This window comes from Oncorhynchus masou, unplaced genomic scaffold (genome assembly GCF_036934945.1).
Source record: "Oncorhynchus masou masou isolate Uvic2021 unplaced genomic scaffold, UVic_Omas_1.1 unplaced_scaffold_518, whole genome shotgun sequence".
NCBI classification, from domain to species: domain Eukaryota; kingdom Metazoa; phylum Chordata; class Actinopteri; order Salmoniformes; family Salmonidae; genus Oncorhynchus; species Oncorhynchus masou.
This window is the reverse complement of record NW_027011585.1, coordinates 35,809-62,447: the sequence shown is the minus strand read 5'-3', so window position 1 is coordinate 62,447 and position 26,639 is coordinate 35,809. Positions and strand designations below refer to the sequence as shown.

Genomic DNA, 26,639 nt, shown 5'->3' with positions numbered 1-26,639 from the left:
AGTGTTATGGTGCCATGATCTACCTGAACAGCAGAGGGCGCTGTCTTTGTTCTCTCCAGGTGGGCTGGAGACTTGGCTGGCGAGGGTCTGGGGGATGGACCCCTGGATGCTGGGGGCCTGGTTGGTGAGGGCCTGTGGACTGGCACTGTGCAGGTGTGGCTCCATGTCCCCACAGAGGGTGGAGAGCCTCAGCTCCGAAGGAAACAAAAGAGGAGCCTCCAGCTTCTCCAACCCCCCAGGTCCTCCAAACCTCTTCAGATGCAGAACCAGCACCCTGCCCAGAAACAGAGAGGAAGAGAGATGAACAGACAGACAATGAAACCAGTCAACAAAATAACAGATGAGTGAAATTTGTTTGGCGGTGCTCACCTCTAAGTCCTACAACCTGCTCAGGAAGGTAACTACTCCTAAAGGCTCAGGACATTAAACACTGCTAGTACTATGAGAGGTTATAAAGGGACAACTCACAGAGGCAGTGTGTGGAACTGCTCCACCTTTGAGGCGTGGAGGCCTTTACAGCCCTCACATGTGAATTCAACCTTTTCACTCTGGTTAGAAACAAAAGCATTACATATTGAATGATACCACTACAATAATAAGATAGCGTATTCTGAGGCAGTGGGCAGCTTGCCCTGGGTGTTAGTCTCTACATGCAGGGCTGAGCCCTAAGTGCTGACTTTGAAAGTGAGTGCTAGGCTGCTCAGCAAGGTGCGCTCAGGGCTGAAGTCCAATGAGAGGTGGTTGTAGTCCTCTCTGGTAGACGACTCGCGCCCACAGCTTTAGAAGCAGGACAAAGAGAAGAAAAATGCACCAAGTCTGTTTCAGGTCTCTACAATGTTTCTGTTATGCCATGTGTTTTGTAATATATATATATATATATATATATATATATATATATATATATATATATATAAAGATCATGTTCTCAGTAGATACATTACAAGCAACCTCTTACCTGGTACATGTGCGCACCGACACAAGTTGGAACTCCAGCTGGGAAACAGGGCAGGTATAGTTCATCCCGAGTGTCTTAAGAATCATGCCCTCCTCCTTCAGCTGGCACAGCATATCGACAAGAAACTCGTGTGCGTCCTATGATGAGGAAGAGAAAGAAACACACCAAGATAAAAGCAAATTAAAAAGAGAAAATGAACCCTTGCAAGAAGAGCACTCGTACACAAGAGAGTAGTGCCTCAGTTACCTGTTGCGTGTCCCCCAGATACTTCAAATCGTATCCCGACAAGGAGTACTTGACCTGCCACATGAGGTCTGCTTTTGAGGCCTGGTTTGCCACACTGTCAGGTCGACCCGAACGGTGCACATCAGACAGACACCTGTAGGGGAGACAGAGAGTAAGTTAGCAGCTGACTGGATGGAGTCAACCTGCTGGATTACGCCTGAAGAGGCAGATGAGTAAATACAAATATGTTTTATCTAGTGGCACCCCATCATTAGAAATGTTTCATTCGATTTGATGCAATTTCACCTTTGAGGACGGACAATGAAGCCAAACAACAAAAAAGTATTGTTTATTCTCCAAAGATATTTGGTTTGGATACTGCTCTCAATTCCAGAGCATTTTAAAAAACTACCAAATTTCCCTCATAAGGTGGAATGTTCAGTCAATGAGCATTATAGGTCATGTAGTCATTCTACACTTTCCAAATTGGCCTACAAAATGCCTACATCATAATCAGTGTGTGATTGTTGTTCCTCTGGGTTATGAAGATTCCAAAAACAAACAGAAACTGGAAAATAAACCATAAATACAAGAAACAGCAAAATATGAAGTGGTTAAGGTTAGGAAAAGGGTTAGGATTAGTGAAAGTGCTATCTTAACCTGCTACGACAATCCCTTTCTGTAGAAGTGGCGTGAAAAGAGTGTCCCTTCTTTAATTTATGACCACAATTAATGGGTGTGTGGGGTGAGTGTCTGCTTTTGAGCCTTCCCTTACCTGAGCAGGTTGGAGAAGGGGGAGGAGCTCCAGAGTTGTTCCTGGTGCAGGATTTCCTTTGAGAAGGATGGCAGGACCAGGAGGCATTGCAGGGTGGCGTTAAGGAAGCAAGTGTTGCCAATGTTAGGCAACCTGTGAAGAAGAAGCAGTCATCAGTACACACATAGAGATGAATCATAACCTTCATATCTCTATAAAGTGATGATAATGGCAGGGGATACGGGATACATTATATTTAACACAAAGAAGTGGATGTCTTTTAGACCAAGATTGACATAATTCATGGGTTTATAAATATCTATTAAAACGGACATGCTCGATAGTAAGCCCTATCCCCATAGTATATCAGACACTAATCTCTAAACAATAGAGAACTTATATTCAATGCATTTGCAGTGTGTTGTGGTTTACCCAAGAAGTTCCATGTTGACCAGTGCCACCCGTTCTCCTCTGGCCCCTGGGTCTCTTCTGGCCCTCTGGTGGCTGAGCTGGCCCTGGGAAGAGTCATGCTTCTGGTGGCTGAGCTGGCCCTGGGAAGAGTCGTGCTTCTGGTGGCTGAGCTGGTCCTGGGAAGAGTCATGCTTCTGGTGTCCGAGACTGGTCTCTGGGGCATTGGACTAGAGTGTTCTTGAAGAGACAGAGGTCTGAAGGAAGGAGAGAAACAGGTCTAATGACTCCAACACAGATATTATCACTCTACACAGTCTCTCTATTAAATACTGTACTGTACTATAAACACAGCTGAGTAGTTATGCATGTACTGCTGTCCATATAAATGCAGTGTACCAAGTAGACCAGGCCAATAGGTTAGTACTCTCTTTATCCACTAGATGTAGACAGAAGAGGCTAAAACTACAGTTTCAGGAAAATAACTTTCTGGGACTGTGTTTATCAAGTGTCTCCGAATAGGAGTCTGATCTCGGACCAGTTTTGCATTTTAGATCATAGATCAATGAATCAGATTATTATGGACAGAGAGGACCTGATCCTAGATTAGCACTCATACTGTTGATTAACACTGGCCTTGGTCTGGTAGCACTAAACCCAACTCTCCAAAGAGACTCTCGGATGGGACTGTACTTTATGTTTGGATTACCTGACTGTTGTGCCCTCCTGGCTGGTGTCTCCATGACGGTCCAGAGGGTTGGTAGGAGAGGGAGAACTAGGGTGGGACACCACTGGACAGGATTTCACTGGGGAAGGGTTTTTGGCAGGTGACCGGGGTACAGAGGGTTGTTTAGCAGGAGAGCAAGGCTGAGAGGAACATTTAACAGGAGAGGGAGGTGGATGGAGGGAGGAGAGTTGGTCAGAGGGTGAGGGGTCAGAGGTCGCGGAGCCATTCCGTTCAGAACGGTCAGATGGAATTGGAGAGGGGGATGAAGTGCCCCTCTCCTTCTTCTTTCTTGTCTTCTGCTCCACATCAACTGAATTTGCTTTCTGACGTTTTTTCTGTTGACAAGAAAATGTGATAGTGCTAAATACTTCCCCCCAGATCCCCAGCCAATGGAAGAGGGGGGTCATAAGAGTAGGAAGAGGATGGCCTAAATGGAGAATCATAGGAATCTATCCTAAACCTCAAATAACACAGTATAGACAGGTTACATTGAGTGACATTTGCAATAGCCGAACTTCATGTACATTTCACGTACACTTTTTACGTATTCGTCAATCAGAATGTCATTGTACTTTTACTCTTCCCACTAGGTTTAAGAGAAAAATAGTACTCCAGAATTATATTAGTTGTTAATTGATTAAATGACCTGATTTCATACCTTTTTGCACCAGCAGAAACAAGCCATGTCGATAACCAATGAAGACTGATACATTTCATCATTAACCCATTGTTCAAATTGGCTTTAAGACCATTGTGATGTCATCGGTCATGTATGACACCACCATTTGGCAACCCAATCTATAACATTTTAAAATATATTGTTCAATGAACAAATGTGTTTTATTGAAGAGCAAAGTTATGCAGTATACATACAATATTGTAGATAATATGCTCCATTGTATTCTTGTTTCTTTTTTTACATTCATTTTTTTGTATGTTGTTTCATTAAACGTACGACCACAATAAAGGCATTTTAAGTGCCTTGATCTTCATCTTACAAGTTTTTTGATAGCTTCCATGTTGTGGTTTGGTTATCGGTTTATTTAAATTTAAATGATTTTTCTCTTATTCACCAGCAGATGGACAAAGGGTTGGTTAAAAAAATGCGAACAGGTGATAGAGATTTAGCCTAAACCTCAAACAATCCAGATTGGTTTGGGACAGTTTTCCGTATTCAATCTTGCCCTTAGGGCAGCTCTGTCTCAGGCACATTGTCACGGGATACTAGGAGTGTTGGGTTGGAATCAGGCGCAGAGAGCAGGGTTCAGTATATCGTGAATTTATTCTCTGGCAAACAAACGGTCACGCCAACACACAGGGCACCCAAACACAGGACAAAACAGTCCGGAGAATACACACATGCGAGCCACACTCCAACAGAGTAACAAAAACAATCCCACACAAAACAAGGGCGGGACAACCTACTATATATAGGGAAGCTAATTAAACTAAAATACACACAGGTGAAACTAATAAGACAAACGAAAAAGGGATCGGTAGCGGCTGGTAGGACGGTGACGACGACCGCCGAGCACCGCCCGAACAGGCAGGGGAGCCAACTTCGGCGGAAGTCGTGACACACATAATGAATGTGATTGGTTCAATTAAAGCTCAATGGTCAGTGGGCAGAGTTTACAGTGCCCAGTGCGTGTTAAATACACTTGCTTGGTGATAAATTGGTGTTGAATGGAAGGCATAACACAAGGTTGCTGGCATGAATTTTGTTTTCTAATCTCACTCCAACCCCTAAACAATACTTCTTACCTAAATTTAACCCAACCCTCGCTCGAGTCCCAGGTCTGTTTAGTGCTGTCTTGCCAACTCCTACTAGCTAGAGTCCCAGGTCTGTTTAGTGCTGTCTTGCCAACTCCTACTAGCTAGAGTCCCAGGTCTGTTTAGTGCTGTCTTGCCAACTCCTACTACCTAGAGTCCCAGGTCTGTTTAGTGCTGTCTTGCCAACTCCTACTAGCTAGAGTCCCAGGTCTGTTTAGTGCTGTCTTGCCAACTCCTACTAGCTAGAGTCCCAGGTCTGTTTAGTGCTGTCTTGCCAACTCCTACTAGCTAGAGTCCCAGGTCTGTTTAGTGCTGTCTTGCCAACTCCTACTACCTAGAGTCCCAGGTCTGTTTAGTGCTGTCTTGCCAACTCCTACTAGCTAGAGTCCCAGGTCTGTTTAGTGCTGTCTTGCCAACTCCTACTAGCTAGAGTCCCAGGTCTGTTTAGTGCTGTCTTACCAACTCCTCCAGTGGTTCTTTCTTAAAAAGTTGCATCACATTGCAGCTCAACTTGCGGGCTGCCGCAGAATTCTATGTCACATTATTTATTATTTAAGTGTCAGACGTTGTTGCCATTAACGCTTGTTAGAGCTAGTTTGACCACCAGAGAGCATCTTTGAGAAACATTTGGCCGTTTTTAACATGAAACTAATCGTTGGATAACAGATCTGCTCTCGGTACTCATTTACACACGTTACTGTGTGTGTTTCGATTCTCTCTCGCACAAACACACACATACACGCTCACCCTCTATAACCACTCTTTATATTTACAGTGGTGATGGACAGCTGGAGGCATTTTGTTGTGAATTCTAAAAACAAGCCAACCTAACTCAGAAATACATTTCACTGGTTGCCATGGTGAATAATCCGATAATAATTGGTTGGACACATGAAAGGAAACAAAGAGTTTACCGAAAACTGAAAATGAAAATACTTGCAGATCAATTCAGATCAACAATTTTCAATAGTAGATCTAATTAAATTTAGAGGATTCTAAATTAATATCTAATGGGATTTTATACAATGATAATGCAGGGATAATAATAAATTAATATATTTGTAGGGGTTGGGCAAATCTGGTTTTAGACTACTTAAGCATTGAATACATTGAAGTTTGCCCATTTTGGCCTTTAGGCTACACTTTACAATAGGACTCATCTCTGACTGCCTGCAACATCTACAGTGGTACAATATAAATATATTTTTGAATTACTTTTTAAAAATGTATATGTTTATTAAGTTGTCTTGCTTTTCCCAGAGCAGGACAAAAAGGTGCTGAAATAGTTGACCATACGCGGGTAGGCTTTTGCTTCAAATCCTATTGTAACAATTGGATGACATTGGGAGTTCCAGTAAGCAACAATTTGTTGCCTTCATTAGTCTACTTTATTCTTAAAATATCTCCAGCACATAAAAGAGAAAGGAGCCTTAAATAATTAAACAATAAAGTGATTTAATTCACAAATGCATTTGACTGTACTGTACTTAATATTGGCCATCAACCAGAAACACACTGTGGTAGAAACATGTTATTGATAAAAAAAATGTTTTTACTATTTCAAAATGCACAAACATCTGTTGTTCTGCCCCTGAACAAGGCAGTTAACCCACTGTTCATAGGACATCATTGTAAATAAGAATTTGTTCTTAAATGACTTGCCTAGTTAAATAAAAAATACAAGTATCTGTCTCTACAAATAATGGGCGATACTGATTCATGTCACCTTCATCAGATGAGCAGAATGGTACTGCTCTGCATCCCCATCGATTGTGGTGTCCTTTGATAGAAATGGTAAATCATTTAAGAATTAAAAGTGACTCCAACACACAAATGCTGCGAACAGAAACACATTTTAAGAATGTAGAAAAACCAACCGCTTTCATGTGAACCATGTGTTTTTACGGTGTGACCCGTTGTCCAGCCCTTTGTCCACCGATCTCCACGGATGGTTATCGGCATGGTTGTTTGCTCTGCAAAAACACATTCATGTTTTTAGTACACAAGTATCGATTGTATTACACAGTATGCCTACACATGGACAGACTATATAATTTTTTAAAATAAGTAAATGCATCGAAACAAAAAAAAAACTTTAGTTTTGGTGATCCTCTCAGCTCGGGCTCATTTTCTCAAGTCCTCTGGTGGGTACAGTCCTAACCCTGGAATATATAGCACCATAGAATGGGTGGAGTTTGGGGCAGGTATACAGCAGATCGCCGATTGTCCTCACTTTGATTATGCTGTAAGAACATACTGCTGCACCATGACCAGGATCTCTATTCATTTCAGTGAGCAGATTGGTGCTTTCAGGGGGAGCAGACAATCTACTGGAGACATTTCAAAAGTACTGGTAGACTTGAGGATTTTTGTCACGTCATCCAGGTCCAGATAACCAATTATTTATACAAAGTACTAAACCTGACTCTCATTTTGTAAGTGTTCATAGGTCTCGGTCTATATATTCCTGGTGTTTTTTTCCACAAACAATGCTTATTTGATTTAAACGCTCTTCACACACCATGCTTGCTTGAGACCAAAATTAGCAATCAATTGTAAAGTCGTGCCAGTTGGGGGAATTTTCACGCCTACATTAGCCGGGCTATGAAGAGTCTATTCTCCTGCTAATATTTCATCATGGGTGGATGGCTTCTTTTGTATTCCAATGTATTGAATGAATGTATTAATTGCTGTAATTCATCATTCTCATTCTCAAAGGTGGAAATGCTGTTTACAGAGTTCACAATCTCATTTTCATGTTCATGGTTATTTTGGAGATTATTTTGTTTTCAAATAACTGAAAATGTGCGGTTTTAATTTGAATAAAGGGGAAAAGGCCATTCTTGAACATGGGGTTAAACAATAGGCCCTTTTAATTTTGTCTGGCTTGCCATTCCAAATCAAATTGAATATTTTTTCTCATATAATTTACAGGTCGCTCGGTGTAGGAAAAACCATAAACAAGTAGGTAAACTGTGATATGACTAAAGAGTTAATCAGGGTGATTCTTCCACAAATAGACATGTATTTTCATCAAGTACAGGAGATGGAGTTCCTCACAGGTGTGCCTGGCATGGATTGTGACTCAATCTCATTCCTCTTCAATGCATCAATGTTATTATATTGAACTTGGCAAGTCAGTTAAGAACACATTCTTATTTTCAATGACAGCCTAGGAACAGTGGGTTAACTTCCTTGTTCAGGGGCAGATCAACAGATTTTTACCTTGTCAGCTCAGGGATTTGATCTTGTAACCTTTCGGTTACTAGTCCAATGCTCTAACCTCTAGGAGTTAGTATGTTGTCACTGAGACTTAAATAGCCTACTTATTTTACTTAATCATTAATGGTGTTTTAGTTACATGTTTGATGAACTTTTCCCTTTTACAGATGGAGTCATTGATCATCACGACTCAACAGAGAGAGAACAGCAACAGCCTTCTGACTAAAGAGAGAGACCAGCAAAAGACCAGTTACAACAACCTGATTAAAGTTAGAGACCAGCTACAGACAGAGAGATTTTCTTAGTGCGAGGCTTACCAATCTCAGTGAGTAAACCTACAGTCATACATTTTCATAAATCCCACACACTTTATTGTGTGTCTGAATTTTTTATTAAGTATCCAGCGTGATAAGTTGAAGGAAATTCATGTTTTCATCTTGAAGAACAAACCTGTCCTGAAGGCTGGCAGAAGTTAAAATCCAGTTGGTACTTCCTGTTTACTGAGACTAAAACCTGGAAGGAGAGCAGACCTGGTGATTAGATAGAGAGAGAGATAGATATGATCATGCATATACTGTACATAAATATATTTTCTATATATATTTATCTTTCTCAACGACAGACATTTCTTTTCAACCTCAAGCAGAGAGTCTGGATTGGTCTGACTGACTCTGTTATTGAGGGGACCTGGAAATGGGTGGACGACACCCCACTGACCACAAGGTGAGAGATGATAACTAATCTGTCAATAAGGCTCCATTCAAAAATGTTCTATACAGGTTACTGTCACTGATGGCAGCAATCAACAAAGTTAACTATAAGATGAAACATGTCTGTATATTATTTAGGATGGTGATGTTCTAACTGTGATGCCTTATAGTTTTTAACCCTGTAGGTGCTGGTATTAACCATGATATCTGACTGTGTTTAACCCTGTAGGTACTGGTATTAACCATGATATCTGACTGTGTTTAACCCTGTAGGTACTGGTATTAACCATGATATCTGACTGTGTTTAACCCTGTAGGTACTGGTATTAACCATGATATCTGACTGTGTTTAACCCTGTTGGTAATTCTATTAACCATGATATCTGGCTGTGTTTAACCCTGTAGGTACTGGTATTAACCAAGATATCTGGCTGTTTTTAAACCCTGTAGGTACTGGTATTAACCATGATATCTGGCTGTTTTTAAACCCTGTAGGTACTGCTATTAACCACGATATCTGACTGTTTTTGTTACACAATGATATCTGAATTAACCCTGTAGGTACTGGTATTAACCGTGATATCTGACTGTTGACAATCACCCACAAAACCAAACACAAAACAGGCTACCTAAATATGGTTCCCAATCCGAGACAATGACTAACACCTGCTTCTGATTGAGAACCATATCAGGGCCAAACACAGAAACAGACAAACTAAACATCCAACATAGAATGCCCAATCAGATCACACCCTGACCAAACAAAACATAGAAACATACAAAGCATACTATGGTCAGGGTGTGACAGTGACCTAATAATCTTTGACAGTCAGTCTTTATTGTCAAGATACATATAAGCACTATTTGACTGCTCCCTTATATTGGTCCCAAAAGAGGGAGGGGAAGTGGATATTACTATTAGGAGTCAGTTAGAAAGGTAATCATACAGTAGATATTACCATTAGGAGACAGTTAGAAAGGTAATCATACAGTAGATATTACCATTAGGAGACAGTTAGAAAGGTAATCATACAGTAGATATTACAGTTAGGAGTCAGTTAGAAAGGTAATCATACAGTAGATATTACCATTAGGAGTCAGTTAGAAAGGTAATCATACAGTAGATATTACCATTAGGAGTCAGTTAGAAAGGTAATCATACAGTAGATATTACCATTAGGAGTCAGTTAGAAAGGTAATCATACAGTAGATATTACCATTAGGAGACAGTTAGAAAGGTAATCATACAGTAGATATTACCATTAGGAGACAGTTAGAAAGGTAATCATACAGTAGATATTACCATTAGGAGTCAGTTAGAAAGGTAATCATACAGTAGATATTACCATTAGGAGACAGTTAGAAAGGTAATCATACAGTAGATATTACCATTAGGAGACAGTTAGAAAGGTAATCATACAGTAGATATTACCATTAGGAGTCAGGTAGAAAGGTAATCATACAGTTAGTTTAAGATGGATGACTACATCAAGAGGTTATTGAATTAAATGAGAATATTGAAGAAAATAATTGAAGACTGAGACCCATCGCTCAGGTAAGAAAATAAGAAAGCTCTATCACACACACACACGACTGAAAACACTGAAAAATGCTGATATCAAGTCACAGTGGAAGCACTTTTTAAATCATTTTACCTTCAATTATGCAAATAGATGAATGCTTTGAGTGTATTCATTGGTATTAAAGAGGAAATCTGCTGTAAAACCCAAATACTTTAGCTGTGCTTGGAAGAGCTTCTCTGGCTTAATGGAACCAATAGAATAGTTTTTTTAAAGCATCCAGAGACATTATTATGATGTATACATCCAATATGTTAATCAGCGATACAGAGTAGTAAGATACCATATAAGAGGGTGTGTGTCTGGTGTATGTATTTGTATTTATTATGGATCCCCCATAGTTCCTGCCAAGGCAGCAGCTACTCATCCTGGAGTTTATTATGGATCCCCATTAATTAGTTCCTGCAAAGACAGCAGATACTCTTCCCAGGTTCCAGCGAAATTAAGGCAGCTATACAATTTTAAAATCATTACAATACATTCACAAAAGATTTCACAGCACATTAAGTGTGTGCCCTCGGGCCCCTACTCCACTACCACATATCTACAACACAAAATCCACGTGTATGTGTGTTTATAGTGGCTATGTTATCCTGTGTGTTTCTGCATGTGTCTTTGTCTATGTTTGTGTTGCTTCACAGTAAGTAGGTGGAACTTCCCCCAGTAGACCAGGAAGTTACTCAGGAATCAGATAACAAGGTGAAAAGAAGAAGAAAGTGTCCGAACTATAACCAGCCAGGACACGTGACTGTATAACCAGCCAGGACACGTTACTGTATAACCAGCCAGGACATGTTACTGTATAACCAGCCAGGACACGTTACTGTATAACCAGCCAGGACATGTTACTGTATAACCAGCCAGGACATGTTACTGTATAACCAGCCAGGACACGTGACTGTATAACCAGCCAGGACATGTTACTGTATAACCAGCCAGGACACGTGACTGTATAACCAGCCAGGACACGTTACTGTATAACCAGCCAGGACACGTGACTGTATAACCAGCCAGGACACGTGACTGTATAACCAGCCAGGACACGTGACTGTATAACCAGCCAGGACATGTTACTGTATAACCAGCCAGGACACGTGACTGTATAACCAGCGAGGACATGTTACTGTATAACCAGCCAGGACATGTTACTGTATAACCAGCCAGGACATGTTACTGTAAACCAGCCAGGACATGTTACTGTAAACCAGCCAGGACATGTTACTGTAAACCAGCTATGACATGTTTCTGTATAATCAGCTATGACATGTTTCTGTTCCACAAATCCCCACCTACAACAGGTTTAAAAGCAGTCATCTTCAGACTCAGACACTCTGTACTGGGGGATCCTCCGGGTGAACGTTTAGTTTTTTACCCCAGCACTACACAGTTGATTCAAATCATCAAACCTTGATGATGAGTTGGTTATTTGAATCAGCTGTGCAGTGTAGGGCAAAACACATTAAGTTCACCAAGAAGGGCTTGGAAAACCCTGCTTCAAGGCAATGTAGCCATAGTCAGAAAACATTTAAAATGTGTGTTTAAAATGTGCGAGTCCATCTATACCAAGCCAGATATGAACAATAAGATTTGACAGAGTTGAGATGGAGGAAAGGATTGTGGATATCTACGTCACTACAGACACCCTGGAGGAACAGTGAGATCAGCACCACGACACATCTGCAGAAAGGCCAGCTACAGACCAGTTACAACACCCTGACTGAAGAGAGAGACAAGCTACAGACCAGTTACAACAACCTGACTGAAGAGAGAGACAAGCTACAGACCAGTTACAACAACCTGACTGAAGAGAGAGACAAGCTACAGACCAGTTACAACAACCTGACTGAAGAGAGAGACAAGCTACAGACCAGTTACAACAACCTGACTGAAGAGAGAGACAAGCTACAGACCAGTTACAACAACCTGACTGAAGAGAGAGACAAGCTACAGACCAGTTACAACAACCTGACTGAAGAGAGAGACAAGCTACAGACCAGTTACAACAACCTGACTGAAGAGAGAGACAAGCTACAGACCAGTTACAACAACCTGACTGAAGAGAGAGACAAGCTACAGACCAGTTACAACAACCTGACTGAAGAGAGAGACAAGCTACAGACCAGTTACAACAACCTGACTGAAGAGAGAGACAAGCTACAGACCAGTTACAACAACCTGACTGAAGAGAGAGACAAGCTACAGACCAGTTACAACAACCTGACTGAAGAGAGAGACAAGCTACAGACCAGTTACAACAACCTGACTGAAGAGAGAGACCAGCTACAGACCAGCTACAGACCAGTTACAACAACCTGACTGAAGAGAGAGACAAGCTACAGACCAGTCACAACAACCTGACTGAGAAAAAACACTAGTGTACTACCAATATTATCAGTAGTTATTTCCACAGATTGTAGCTTCTTATATACCAGTAGTTGTTTGACAAATCAACACAACATTACTTCTTACAAAATCATCTGTGGGGTCTAAGCAGTTTGGCCTACAAACAAACATGAACACATTGTGGAAAGGAGAGCTTCTGCAGAACTGTCCTAGCAGGTCGACCAGCTTCCTGATTGAATGTGATTGAATACTGAGAACAGTTTCGCCTGCAGTTCGTCACTGACAGAGATCAGAAAAGTACTGAGAGGACACACACACAGAGACACGCACACACACATTTAAAGTTCCCCTCTGATTAAGATGCAGACATAGATTTCCAACATTTCCATCCCCTTCACCATGGAAACGGCCAACAGAACCGGAGGAACCTTTACTGTCGGGAGCCACCAACAATCTCAGATTCACTTCCTCTTTCCCTGCCAGCATCTCTCTCCATGATGGCCGGCCAATGGTACGGTGAGCCTCATGGCGCCCGCCAGCACCCCGTCAGGAACAGATATCACCCTGACCATCGAGGCCGAGGCTGCTGGAGCCACAGACTTGAACAACACATTCCTGCGTCTCTCCGTTGTAAGCAAGGTAAGGGTCTTGTTTCAAAACTCTAAAATGGCCTCCTTTTCTCATATCCTCACACCCTGATATGAAAGGAATTGGTTGTGTAAGCTACCAGTTCTTATCAGCTACATCAGTTGTCAGACTAAGCTCTCTATCTTTCCCCTCTCTGTGTTCCCCCCTTCTCCGTCCCTCCCTCCCTACAGGAGACAGGTTTTACCACTCCCCAGAACGGGCTACCAGGCGTCTCCTCCAAGTGGCCAGGGTTCTGGTCTAGAAGCACGGTTACGATTGCTAATACAGTTTTGTTTCAGTACTGCAGGTTAACGGACGCTTGGCCCAGAAAGACAATTTCCATACTCAGCCACATAGAGAAGTCAGATTTGAAAATGTGTAATAAGTCACTTTAGTCATCACCTACGTGAAAAAAATATCCATTGAATTATTCAAATAATTGTCTCTGAGGCCGATAACATTTGTATTTTTTATATTCATCCAATGTCTGCCATGTTTTAGGATGACATAATGACGACATCGCTGCTCACGCTGCTCCCTGTGTAAACTGAGTGCTTGTGTGCATGTGATGTTGGGCTGAGTAAACCAGATGCATCCTGGATATACATGTGGTTACCTTGATAACAACGGGCAGACACACTGGACGCAGACTCCAGTTCTTATTAGAAGGACCGAGCACGCCCCCAATCTCATCGACAGGGCTGTAGTGGAGCAGGATGAGAGCTTCAAGTTCCTTGTGGTCCACATCACCAACAAACGAACTTGGTACAAGCACAAGACAGTCACGAAGAGGGCACGACAAAACCTATTCTCCCTCAGGAGACTGAAAAGATTTGGCATGGGTCCTCAGATCCTCAAAGGTTTTACAGCTACACCATCGCGAGCATCCTGACGGGTTGCATCACTGCCTGGAATGGCAACTGCTCGGCCTCCGACTGCAAGGCACTACAGTGTCATAATGAGTCACCTGTTCAGTGATATAGCTGGTATACAAGCTCAGCCATCTCTATATACACACTGACTGAGGAACAGCTCATCTTCACTGGATCTTTACCTTAACATTTGGATGTAGTTGCAGCATTGACTTCAGATCAGTGGTCAGAGGAAACATCACCGTGTGTGTTATACCCCAATCCTTTAATTTATTGTGATTGATGAACTTAGATTGTGGAGTGCATTTTAATAATTTCTATTGTTTAGAAACCGTACATTTCTATCGTTTATTACAATACATGCATGTAGTGGAGAGGGTAGCGGAGCGCCAAGTCGAGGTCCAAGAGGCTTCTTAACAGCTTCTACCTCCAAGCCATAAGACTGCTGAACCGCTAATCAAAGGGCTACCCAGACCCCTCTTTTACGCTGCTGCTACTCTCTGTTTGTTATCTATGCGGAGTCACTCTAGCTCTACCTACATGGACATATTACCTCAATTACCTCGACTAACCGGTACCCCCTGTATATAGCCTCGCTATTGTTATTTTACTGCTGCTCTTCAATTATTATTTGCTTTTATTTCTCGGTATTTTCTTAGCTGTATTGTTGCTGGGGCTTGTGGGTGGGCGTTTCGCTGTGGGGTCTACTACGCCTGTTGTGTTGGGCGCATGTGACGGATACATTTTCATTTGCACTGTTTAGTGAAAGACTTTAAAAATAAGTATATGGTGTTTGTGCATTCCCAAATGAGATGAAAATGAATATGTACCTTTGTATGCTCAATACTGGCCGAGTTTCTGTACAGCACTTGGTGACATCAGCTGATGTAAGAAGGGCTTCATAAATACATTTGATTTTTTTTTTTTTTTTTACAGAGGGTAGTGCGAAAGGCCCAGTACATCACCGGGGCCAAGCTTCCTGCCATCCAGGACCTCTATACCAGGCGGTGTCAGAGGAAGGCCCTAAAAATGGTCAAAGACTCCAGCCATCCTCGTCATAGACTGTTCTCTCTGCTGTTCTCTCTGCTACCGCACAGCAAGCAGTACCGGAGCACAAAGTCTAGGTCCAAGAGGCTTCTAAACAGCTTATATCCCCAAGCCATAAGATTCCTGAACAGCGAATCAAATGGCTTCCAGGGCTTTTGCATTGCCCCCCCCCCCCCCCCACGCTGCTACTACCCTCTGTTATTATTTATGCATAGCCACTTTAATAACTTTACCTACATGTACATAATTACCTCAATTACCTCGACACCGGTGCCCCCGCACATTGACTCTCAACACTTCTACTGCGGTGTCATGCCCTGACCTTAGAGATCCTTTTAATTCTCTATTTGGTAGGTCAGGGTGTGACGAGGGTGGGAAATCTATGTTTACATTTCTTTGTTGGCCGGGTATGGTTCCCAATCAGAGACAGCTGTCTATCGTTGTCTCCAATTGGGGATCATACTTAGGCAGCCCTTTTTCACAACTTCTGTTGTGGGATCTTGTCTTTTTGTGTTGCATGTGTTGCACTCCTAGCTTTACGTTCGTTGAGTTGTTTATTGTTTTTTGGTGGAACATTTATGATTAAAGAAAATGTACGCGCACGACGCTGCACCTTGGTCTCCTTCTATCAATGAGCGTAACAGGCGGTTATCCCCAGGGCCGAGAACGTGACCCTGGGGCATCGTAAGGCTCCATCATTATTACCACAGGATCCTTTTGTTCTAAGATGAACTTAGACTTAAAATTATTTTGGGAAACCAGCCCAGGTCTGTCACCAACACGACAGCTGTACCTGTAGTTAGTACTAAATCCACCCAGGTCTCTGTCACCAACACTACAGCTGTAACAGTAGTTAGTACTACATCCACCCAGGTCTCTGTCACCAACACGACAGCTGTACCTGTAGTTAGTACTACATCCACCCAGGTCTCTGTCACCAACACTACAGCTGTACCTGTAGTTAGTACTACATCCACCCAGGTTTCTGTCACCAACACTACAGATGTACCTGTAGTTAGTACTACATCCATCCAGGTCTCTGTCACCAACACTACAGCTGTACCTGTAGTTAGTACTACGTCCACCAGAGGGCCTCCTTTGACTCTGTCACTGTATCTAAGGATCTGTGTGATGCTTTCTCTCCTCCTGTGGAATAGAGTAGAGCTATAGAGTTGTATAATAGTTCATGTAGGTATGTATGTATGTAATATGATATAGAGTCATATCATGTATTACATTATCAAACTAAGGCTGGTGGAGTCATATCATGTATTATATTATCAAGGCTTCTGGAGTCATATCATGTATTATATTATCAAGGCTGGTGGGAGTCATATCATGTACTATATTATCAAGGCTGGTGGGAGTCATATCATGTAGTATATTATCACACTAAGGCTGGTGGGAGTCATAGTATGTATTATATGATCAAACTAAGGCTGGTGGGGGTCATATCATGTAGTATATTATCACACTAAGGCTGGCGGGAGTCATATCATGTAGTATATTATCACACTAAGGCTGGTGGGAGTCATAGTATGTATTATATGATCAAACTAAGGCTGGTGGGAGTCATATCATGTAGTATATTATCACACTAAGGCTGGTGGGAGTCATATCATGTAGTATATTATCACACTAAGGCTGGCGGGAGTCATAGTATGTATTATATGATCAAACTAAGGCTGGTGGGAGTCATATCATGTAGTATATTATCACACTAGGGCTGGTGGGAGTCATATCATGTAGTATATTATCACACTAAGGCTGGTGGGAGTCATATCATGTAGTATATTATCACACATAGTATGTATTATATGATCAAACTAAGTCACGTGGTTGCCAGTGTTTCTAATCCACTATGAAAAAGAGTTTCACTATCATGTCTTGGGGATATGATATAAAATGCTAACCTTCCCTATTATTGGTAATGGTGAGAGGTTAGCATGTCTTGGGGATATGATATAAAATGCTAACCATCCCTATTATTGGTAATGGTGAGAGGTTAGCATGTCTTGGGGGTATGATATAAAATGCTAACCTCCCCTATTATTGGTAATGGTGAGAGGTTAGCATGTCTTGGGGGTATGATATAAAATGCTAACCTTCCCTATTATTGGTAATGGTGAGAGGTTAGCATGTCTTGGGGGTATGATATAAAATGCTAACCTTCCCTATTATTGGTAATGGTGAGAGGTTAGCATGTCTTGGGGGTATGATTTAAAATGCTAAACTTCCCTATTATTGGTAATGGTGAGAGGTTAGCATGTCTTGGGGGTATGATATAAAATGCTAACCTCCCCTATTATTGGTAATGGTGAGAGGTTAGCATGTCTTGGGGGTATGATATAAAATGCTAAACTTCCCTATTATTGGTAATGGTGAGAGGTTAGCATGTCTTGGGGGTATGATATAAAATGCTAACCTCCCCTATTATTGGTAATGGTGAGAGGTTAGCATGTCTTGGGGGTATGATATAAAATGCTAACCTTCCCTATTATTGTTAATGGTTAGAGGTAAGCATGTCTTGGGGGTATGATATAAAATGCTAACCTTCCCTATTATTGGTAATGGTGAGAGGTTAGCATGTCTTGGGGGTATGATGTAAAATGCTAACCTCCCCTATTATTGGTAATGGTGAGAGGCTAGCATGTCTTGGGGATATAATATAAAATGCTAACCTTCCCTATTATTGGTAATGGTGAGAGGCTAGCATCTCTTGGGGGTATGATATAAAATGCCAACCTCCACTATTATTGGTAATGGTGAGAGGTTAGCATGTCTTGGGGGTATGATATAAAATGCTAACCTTCCCAATTATTGTAATGGTGAGAGGTTAGCATGTCTGGGGGGTATGATATAAAATGCTAACGTCCCCTATTAAAAATCACAGAACCAAGGTCACATCCGTAGCCCAGCATTTTCATGTCTGTATTTATTCAAATACAACTGGAGAGTAACTTCAAAAGATACTCATAGCACCTCTGAATCTTTATGTGACATTCCTCCTCCAGACCTGATTGGGTGTTAGAAGGCTCCATTACAGCTGCTTCCCTTTGTCACGTTTCCTGTTAGGACCGGCCTGAATCCCAGACCATAAATCTTCCTGAGTTAAAGAGTTACAACGGTCAACAGAATCATCTTAAATGGGATTTTCTTACATTTGCTTGTCTTTATTAATATTGCAGGTCTTCCGGTGTGACCATGCTGAATAAGAGGTTAGACACCACAGTGTATTTCACAACAGGAGGATTTCAAACCAAACCAAATAGAAGGGAAGTTATATCCTCTAAATAATCACACTCTCTGTCCACCACATCTACATGTGTACTACATTTAGTGTGTATACTTTATACATTAGGTGAAGTAGTCAAGACAAGGGCAGGAATTGATGACATAAGCTACTGAAAGAATGTTCATGCTAGTGTTGAAGAGCAGCATGATTGAAGTAGGGCTGAATGCTGCACCTGTTGAGGCAGGTCTGAGGGTGTTGGGGCTGGGTCTTGTTCTGCCCATGTTGAGACTGGGCCTGGTTCTTCCCATGTTGAGGCAGGTCTGAGTGCTGGTCCAGGTGCTACCCCTGTTTAGGCTGGGGCTGATGCTGGTGGCCCTGTTAGGCCCTGTGTGCTGGGGCCTCCCGCTCTCTTGCCCTGTAGGGTGAACAGAACCGTACACATAAATAGCAACACAAGAATATAGATGGTGAGAGTAAGCAGTACCTGAACATATAGAAGAGCATGTAGGCACTCCGGGCTCTGGTCCTCAGCACAGTGGCTACATTGGATATTGACACCTGGCTGTCGTTACAGCAGAACCAGTTTCCACTGGCATGCAATATGTCACTAATGTAGTGCCCTGTGGAACAAGGAAGACAGACTAGAGGTCAAGGGTCAGGCTATTGTGGGTAATAGAGTGTTTTGTAACAGTTAAACAGTTCATTTGGGAGGTATTTTATCTGTTACATGTGTCAAGTTTTGAAATCAGAGATAAACAAATACACATAACATATAATTAGGCATGCCTCTCCATTCTTTTGAATTAAATTGAGCAAACTCTAAACATATTGTAGTGCTTGTTGGGATGAGACTTCACTCTGAAGCCTGCAGCCTTGCTCGCTTGGCCGAAATGGCTGTTGGAGGGTCTAATTATCCCCTAAAACAGGGTTCCACAAATGGCGGCCCGCGGGACAAATTTGGTCCCAAGGGTGATTTTATTTGGCCCCCTATGTTTTCTGACCAAATAAAATGTAATTGTTAAAAGACTGTAAAAACACCAGCAAATCAGCTCCAAGTGATTTTCATTTTGGAAATCTGTTTCAAAGTATTCCCACGCACAATAAAGAGATATATGTGGTTGTACACAAATGTAAGCAAGGTTTGAAGTTAGTCAAATATTATATATGTTTGGCCTTCCTACGGTATATTTGCAGTCTACAAATTTTAGTAATTTTGTTCCACACCCCTTCCCATCTGGCTAAGAAAAAAAATGGACCCGAGGCTGAATCTAGTTGATGATCCCTGGCCTTCACCCTCAATACTTTTCACTCCCTCAGCTTTGGGATGCTTGTGTATACGGCAGAGACACACGTGAACATGCAAATTGAGATCCAAGGAGAAGGGAGTGATTTGGAATTCAGCTGATGTCATATATATTGTGCATCTGCATGTGTGTGTTTGATGGTATTTACTTACCGGAGTTTGCGGAGCCTCCCAAATGAGAGACGACGCCAGTCAGCTGGTAGTAACCATTCACTGACTGCACTGGCTTCTGCTTTTGTAAGAAAACACATGTGATCATAGGATTCTCATTTCCTCTACAGTCCACCACACTGTCTACAGTCTACTACAGTACTAGTCTACTACAGGAGGTCTACTACATCGTGTACTCCTCATAACTATCTCAGTGTTCTGTCATAACTTATTTTTCACTGCGTTCACTCTCTCTATCTCTCTCTCTCTTCTCACCACTGAGGCTGTCAGCAACACTTTCCCTGGTTCCTGCTTATTTGAATCTGAGGGATCAAATATACATATCAAGAGCTGTGAAAACGTGGTCACTTGTCTGAATTACTCTGTTCTAAAAAAGCAGAACCATTTTGGGAGTGGGTGGTGTGTGTGGTGTTGGAGCAAGAATAGTGTTATGGTGCCATGACCTACCTGAACAGCAGAGGGCGCTGTCTTTGACCTCTCCAGATGGTCTGGAGACTTGGCTGGCGAGGGTCTGGGGGATGGACCCCTGGATGCTGGGGGCCTGGCTGGTGAGGGCCTGTGGGCTGGCACTGTGCAGGTGTGGCACCATGTCCCCACAGAGGGTGGAGAGCCTCAGCTCCGAAGGAAACAAAAGAGGAGCCTCCAGCTTCTCCAACCCCCCAGGTCCTCCAAACCTCTTCAGATGCAGAACCAGCACACTGCCCAGAAACAGAGAGGAAGAGAGATGAACAGACAGACAATGAAACCAGTCAACAAAATAACAGATGAGTGAAATTTGTTTGGCGGTGCTCACCTCTAAGTCCTACAACCTGCTCAGGAAGGTAACTACTCCTAAAGGCCCAGGACATTAAACACTGCTAGTACTATGAGAGGTTATAAAGGGACAACTCACAGAGGCAGTGTGTGGAACTGCTCCACCTTTGAGGCGTGGAGGCCTTTACAGCCCTCACATGTGAATTCAACCTTTTCACTCTGGTTAGAAACAAAAGCATTACATATTGAATGATACCACTACAATAATAAGATAGCGTATTCTGAGGCAGTGGGCAGCTTGCCCTGGGTGTTAGTCTCTACATGCAGGGCTGAGCCCTAAGTGCTGACTTTGAAAGTGAGTGCCAGGCTGCTCAGCAAGGTGCGCTCAGGGCTGAAGTCCAATGAGAGGTGGTTGTAGTCCTCTCTGGTAGACGACTCGCGCCCACAGCTTCAGAAGCAGGACAAAGAGAAGAAAAATGCACCAAGTCTGTTTCTGTTTCAGGTCTCTACAAAGTTGCCATGTGTTTTGTAATAGTAATATACACTGTATATATATATATATATATATATAGAAAGAGAATGTTCTCAGTAGATACATTACAACAAATGGGAGCTCTTACCTGGTACATGTGCGCACCGACACAAGTTGGAACTCCAGCTGGGAAACAGGGCAGGTATAGTTCATCCCAAGTGTCTTCAGAATCATGCCCTCCTCCTTCAGCTGGCACAGCATATCCACAAGTAACTCGTGTGCGTCCTATGATGAGGTAGAGAAAGAAACACACCAAGATAAAAGCAAATTAAAAAGAGAAAATGAACCCTTGCAAGAAGAGCACTCGTACACAAGAGAGTAGTGCCTCAGTTACCTGTTGCGTGTCCCCCAGATACTTCAAATCGTATCCCGACAAGGAGTACTTGACCTTCCACATGAGGTCTGCTTTTGAGGCCTGGTTTGCCACATTGTCAGGTCGACCCGAACGGTGCACATCAGACAGACACCTGTAGGGGAGACAGAGAGTAAGTTAGCAGCTGAGTGGATGGTGTCAACCTACTGGCTTACGCCTGAATGAGATGAGTAAATACAAATATGTTTTATCTAGTGGCACCCCATCATTAGAAATTTTTCATTCGATTTGATGCAATATCACCTTTGAGGACGGACAATGAATTTTTGTATTTATTTTTTATTTCACCTTTATTTAACCAGGTAGGCTAGTTGAGAACAAGTTCTCATTTACAACTGCGACCTAGCCAAGATAAAGCATAGCAGTGTGAACAGACAACACAGAGTTACACATGGAGTAAACAATTAACAAGTCAATAACACAGTAGAAAAAAAAGGGGAGTCTCTATACAATGTGTGCAAAAGGCATGAGGAGGTAGGCGAATAATTACAATATTGCAGATTAACACTGGATTGATAAATGATCATGTACAGGTAGAGATATTGGTGTGCAAAAGAGCAGAAAAGTAAATAAATAAAAACTGTGGGGATGAGGTAGGTGAAAATGGGTGGGCTATTTACCAATAGATTATGTACAGCTGCAGCGATCGGTTAGCTGCTCAGATAGCTGATGTTTGAAGTTGGTGAGGGAGATAAAGGTCTCCAACTTCAGCGATTTTTGCAATTCGTTCCAGTCACAGGCAACAGAGTACTGGAACGAAAGGCGGCCGAATGAGGTGTTGGCTTTAGGGATGATCAGTGAGATACACCTGCTGGAGCGCGTGCTACGGATGGGTGTTGCCATCGTGACCAGTGAACTGAGATAAGGCGGAGCTTTACCTAGCATGGACTTGTAGATGACCTGGAGCCAGTGGGTCTGGCGATGAATATGTAGCGAGGGCCAGCCGACTAGAGCATACAAGTCGCAGTGGTGGGTAGTATAAGGTGCTTTAGTGACAAAACGGATGGCACTGTGATAAACTGCATCCAGTTTGCTGAGAAGAGTGTTGGAAGCAATTTTGTAGATGACATCGCCGAAGTCGAGGATCGGTAGGATAGTCAGTTTTACTAGGGTAAGCTTGGCAGTGTGAGTGAAGGAGGCTTTGTTACGGAATAGAAAGCCGACTCTTGATTTGATTTTCGATTGGAGATGTTTGATATGGGTCTGGAAGGAGAGTTTGCAGTCTAGCCAGACACCTAGGTACTTATAGGTGTCCACATATTCAAGGTCGGAACCATCCAGTGTGGTGATGCTAGTCGGGCAAGCGGGTGCAGGCAGCGATCGGTTGAAAAGCATGCATTTGGTTTTACTAGCGTTTAAGAGCAGTTGGAGGCCACGGAAGGAGTGTTGTATGGCATTGAAGCTCGTTTGCAGGTTAGATAGCACAGTGTCCAATGACGGGCCGAAAGTATATAGAATGGTGTCGTCTGCGTAGAGGTGGATCAGGGAATCGCCCGCAGCAAACAACAAAAAAGTATTTTTTATTCTCCTAAGATATTTGGTTTGGATACTGCTCTCAATTCCAGAGCATTTTAAAAAACTACCAAATTTACAAAGGTAATGTGGAATGTTCAGTCAATGAGCATTATGGGTAATGTAGTCATTCTACACTTTCCAAATTGGCCTACAAATGCCTACATGATAATCAGTGTGTCATTGTTGTTCCTCTGGGTTATGAAGATTCCGAAAAACAAAATAAACCGGAAAATAAACCATAAATACAATACACAGCAAAATATGAAGTGGTTAAGGTTAGGAAAAGGGTTAGGATTAGTGAAAGTGCTCTCCTAACCTGCTACGACAATCACTTTCTATCGAAGTGGTGTGAAAAGAGTGTGTCCCTTCTTTAATTTATGACCACAATTAATGGGTGTGTGGGGTGAGTGTCTGCTTTTGAGCCTTCCCTTACCTGAGCAGGTTGGAGAAGGGGGAGGAGCTCCAGAGTTGTTCCTGGTGCAGGATTTCCTTTGAGAATGATGGCAGGACCAGGAGGCATTGCAGGGTGGCGTTAAGGAAGCAAGTGTTGCCAATGTTAGGCAACCTGTGAAGAAGAAGCAGTCATCAGTACACACATAGAGATGAATCATAACCTTCATATCTCTATAAAGTGATGATAATGGCAGGGGATACGGGATACATTATATTTAACACAAAGAAGTGGATGTCCTTTAGACCAAGATTGACATAATTCATGGGTTTATAAATATCTATTAAAACGGACATGCTCGATAGTAAGCCCTATCCCCATAGTATATCAGACACTGATCTCTAAACAATAAAGAACTTATATTCAATTAATTTGCAGTGTGTTGTGGTTTACCCAAGAAGTTCCATGTTGAGCAGTGCCACCCGTTCTCCTCTGGCCCCCTGGGTCTCTTCTGGCCCTCTGGTGGCTGAGCTGGCCCTGGGAAGAGTCATGCTTCTGGTGGCTGAGCTGGCCCTGGGAAGAGTCATGCTTCTGGTGGCTGAGCTGGCCCTGGGAAGAGTCATGCTTCTGGTGGCTGAGCTGGTCCTGGGAAGAGTCATGCTTCTGGTGGCTGAGACTGGTCTCTGGGGCATTGGACTAGAGTGTTCCTGAAGAGACAGAGGTCTGGAGGAAGGAGAGAGAAACAGGTCTAACACCTCCAACACAGATATTATCACTCTACACAGTCTCTCTATTAAATACTGTACTGTACTATAAACACAGCTGAGTAGTTATGATGTAATGCTGTCCATATAAATGCAGTGTTCCAAGTAGACCAGGCCAATAGGTTAGTACTCTCTTTATCCACTAGATGTAGACAGAAGAGGCTAAAACTAGTTTCAGGAAAATAACTTTCTGGGACTGTGTTTATCAAGTGTCTCCGACTTGGAGTCTGATCTCGGACCAGTTTTGCATTTTAGATCATAGATCAATGAATCAGATTATTATGGACAGAGAGGACCTGATCCTAGATTAGCACTCATACTGTTGATTAACACTGGCCTTGGTCTGGTAGCACTAAACCCAACTCTCCAAAGAGACTCTCGGATGGGACTGTACTTCATGTTTGGATTACCTGACTGTTGTGCCCTCCTGGCTAGTGTCTCCATGACGGTCCAGAGGGTTGGTAGGAGAGGGAGAACAAGGGTGGGACACCACTGGACAGAATTTCACTGCGGAAGGGTTTTTGGCAGGTGACCGGGGTACAGAGGGTTGTTTAGCAGGAGAGCAAGGCTGAGAGGCACATTTAACAGGAGAGGGAGGTGGATGGAGGGAGGAGAGTTGGTCAGAGGGTGAGGGGTCAGAGGTAGCGGAGCCATTCCGTTCAGAACGGTCAGATGGAATTGGAGAGGGGGATGAAGTGCCCCTCTCCTTCTTCTTTCTTGCCTTCTGCTCCACATCAACTGAATTTGCTTTCTGACGTTTTTTCTGTTGACAAGAAAATGTGATAGTGCTAAATACTCCCCCCCAGATCCCCAGCCAATGGAAGAGGGGGTCATAAGAGTAGGAAGAGGTTGGCCTAAATGGAGAATTATAGGTATCTATCCTAAACCTCAAATAACACAGTATAGACAGGTTACATTGAGTGACATTTGCAATAGCCGAACTTCATGTACATTTCATGTACACTTTTTACGTATTCGTCAATCAGAATGTCATTTTACTTGTACTCTTCCCACTAGGTTTAAGAGAAAAATACTACTCCAGAATGATAGTAGTTGTTAATTGATTAAATGACCTGATTTCATACCTTTTTGCACCAGCAGAAACAAGCCATGTCGATAACCAATGAAGACTGATACATTTCCTCATTAACCCATTGTTCAAATTGGCTTTAAGACCATTGTGATGTCATCGGTCATGTATGACACCACCATCTGGCAACCCAATCTATAACATTTTAAAATATATTGTTCAATGAACAAATATGTTTTATTGAAGAGCAAAGTTATGCAGTATACATACAATGTTGTAGATAATATGCTCCATTGTATTCGTTTCTTTTTTTACATTCATTTTTTTTGTATGTTGTTTCATTAAACGTACGACCACAATAAAGGCATTTTAAGTGCATTCATCTTCATCTTACAAGTTTTTTGATAGCTTCCATGTTGTGGTTTGGTTATCGGTTTATTTAAATGCTAAATGCTTTTTCTCTTGTTCACTAGCAGATGGACAAAGTTTTGGTTAAAAGAATGTGAACAGGTGGTAGAGATTTAGCCTAAACCTCAAACAACAATCCAGATTGGTTAAGAACAGTTTTCCGTATTCAATCTTGCCCTGAGGGCAGCTCTGTCTCAGGCACATTGTCACGGGATACTAGGAGTGTTGGGTTGGAATCAGGCGCAGAGAGCAGGGTTCAGTATATCGTGAATTTATTCTCTGGCAAACAAACGGTCACGCCAACACACAGGGCGCCCAAACAGTCCGGAGAATACACACATGAAACCCACACTCCAACAGAGTAACAAAAACAATCCCGGACAAAACAAGGGCGGGACAACCTACTATATATAGGGAAGCTAATTAAACTAAAATACACACAGGTGAAACTAATAAGACAAAACCAACAGACAGACGAAAAAGGGATCGGTAGCGACAAGTTGGACGGTGACGACGACCGCCGAGCACCGCCCGAAACAGGCAGGGGAGCCAACTTCGGCGGAAGTCGTGACACACATAATGAATGTGATTGGTTCAATTAAAGCTCAATGGTCAGAGCTTACAGTGCACAGTGCGTGTTAAATACACTTGCTTGGTGATAAATTGGTGTTGAATGGAAGACATAACACAAGGTTGCTGGCATGAATTTTGTTTTCTAACCTCCAACCCCTAAACAATTCTTCTTACCTAAACTTAACCCAACCCTAGCTAGAGTCCCAGGTCTGTTTAGTGCTGTCTTGTCAACTCCTACCAGCTCGAGTCCCAGGGCTGTTTAGTGCTGTCTTGCCAACTCCTACCAGCTAGAGTCCCAGGTCTGTTTAGTGCTGTCTTGTCAACTCCTACCAGCTAGAGTCCCAGGTC

At 42.5% G+C, this 26,639-nt stretch overlaps 1 protein-coding gene across 1 annotated transcript; it reads right to left on the bottom strand.

Moving 5' to 3' along the window:
* Positions 1–18,395: 18,395 nt before the first annotated feature.
* On the bottom strand, positions 18,396–24,175 carry LOC135535807 (ubiquitin carboxyl-terminal hydrolase 37-like). Its single transcript, XM_064962235.1, has 9 exons — positions 23,970–24,175; positions 23,559–23,690; positions 21,572–21,704; positions 21,326–21,462; positions 21,054–21,153; positions 20,845–20,924; positions 20,400–20,650; positions 19,935–20,010; positions 18,396–19,098 (listed from the first exon to the last, which is right to left on the bottom strand). The coding sequence occupies exons 1-9, from the start codon at positions 24,173–24,175 to the stop codon at positions 19,086–19,088; spliced, it is 1,128 nt and encodes a 375-aa protein (XP_064818307.1). The 3' UTR covers positions 18,396–19,085.
* Positions 24,176–26,639: the final 2,464 nt, after the last annotated feature.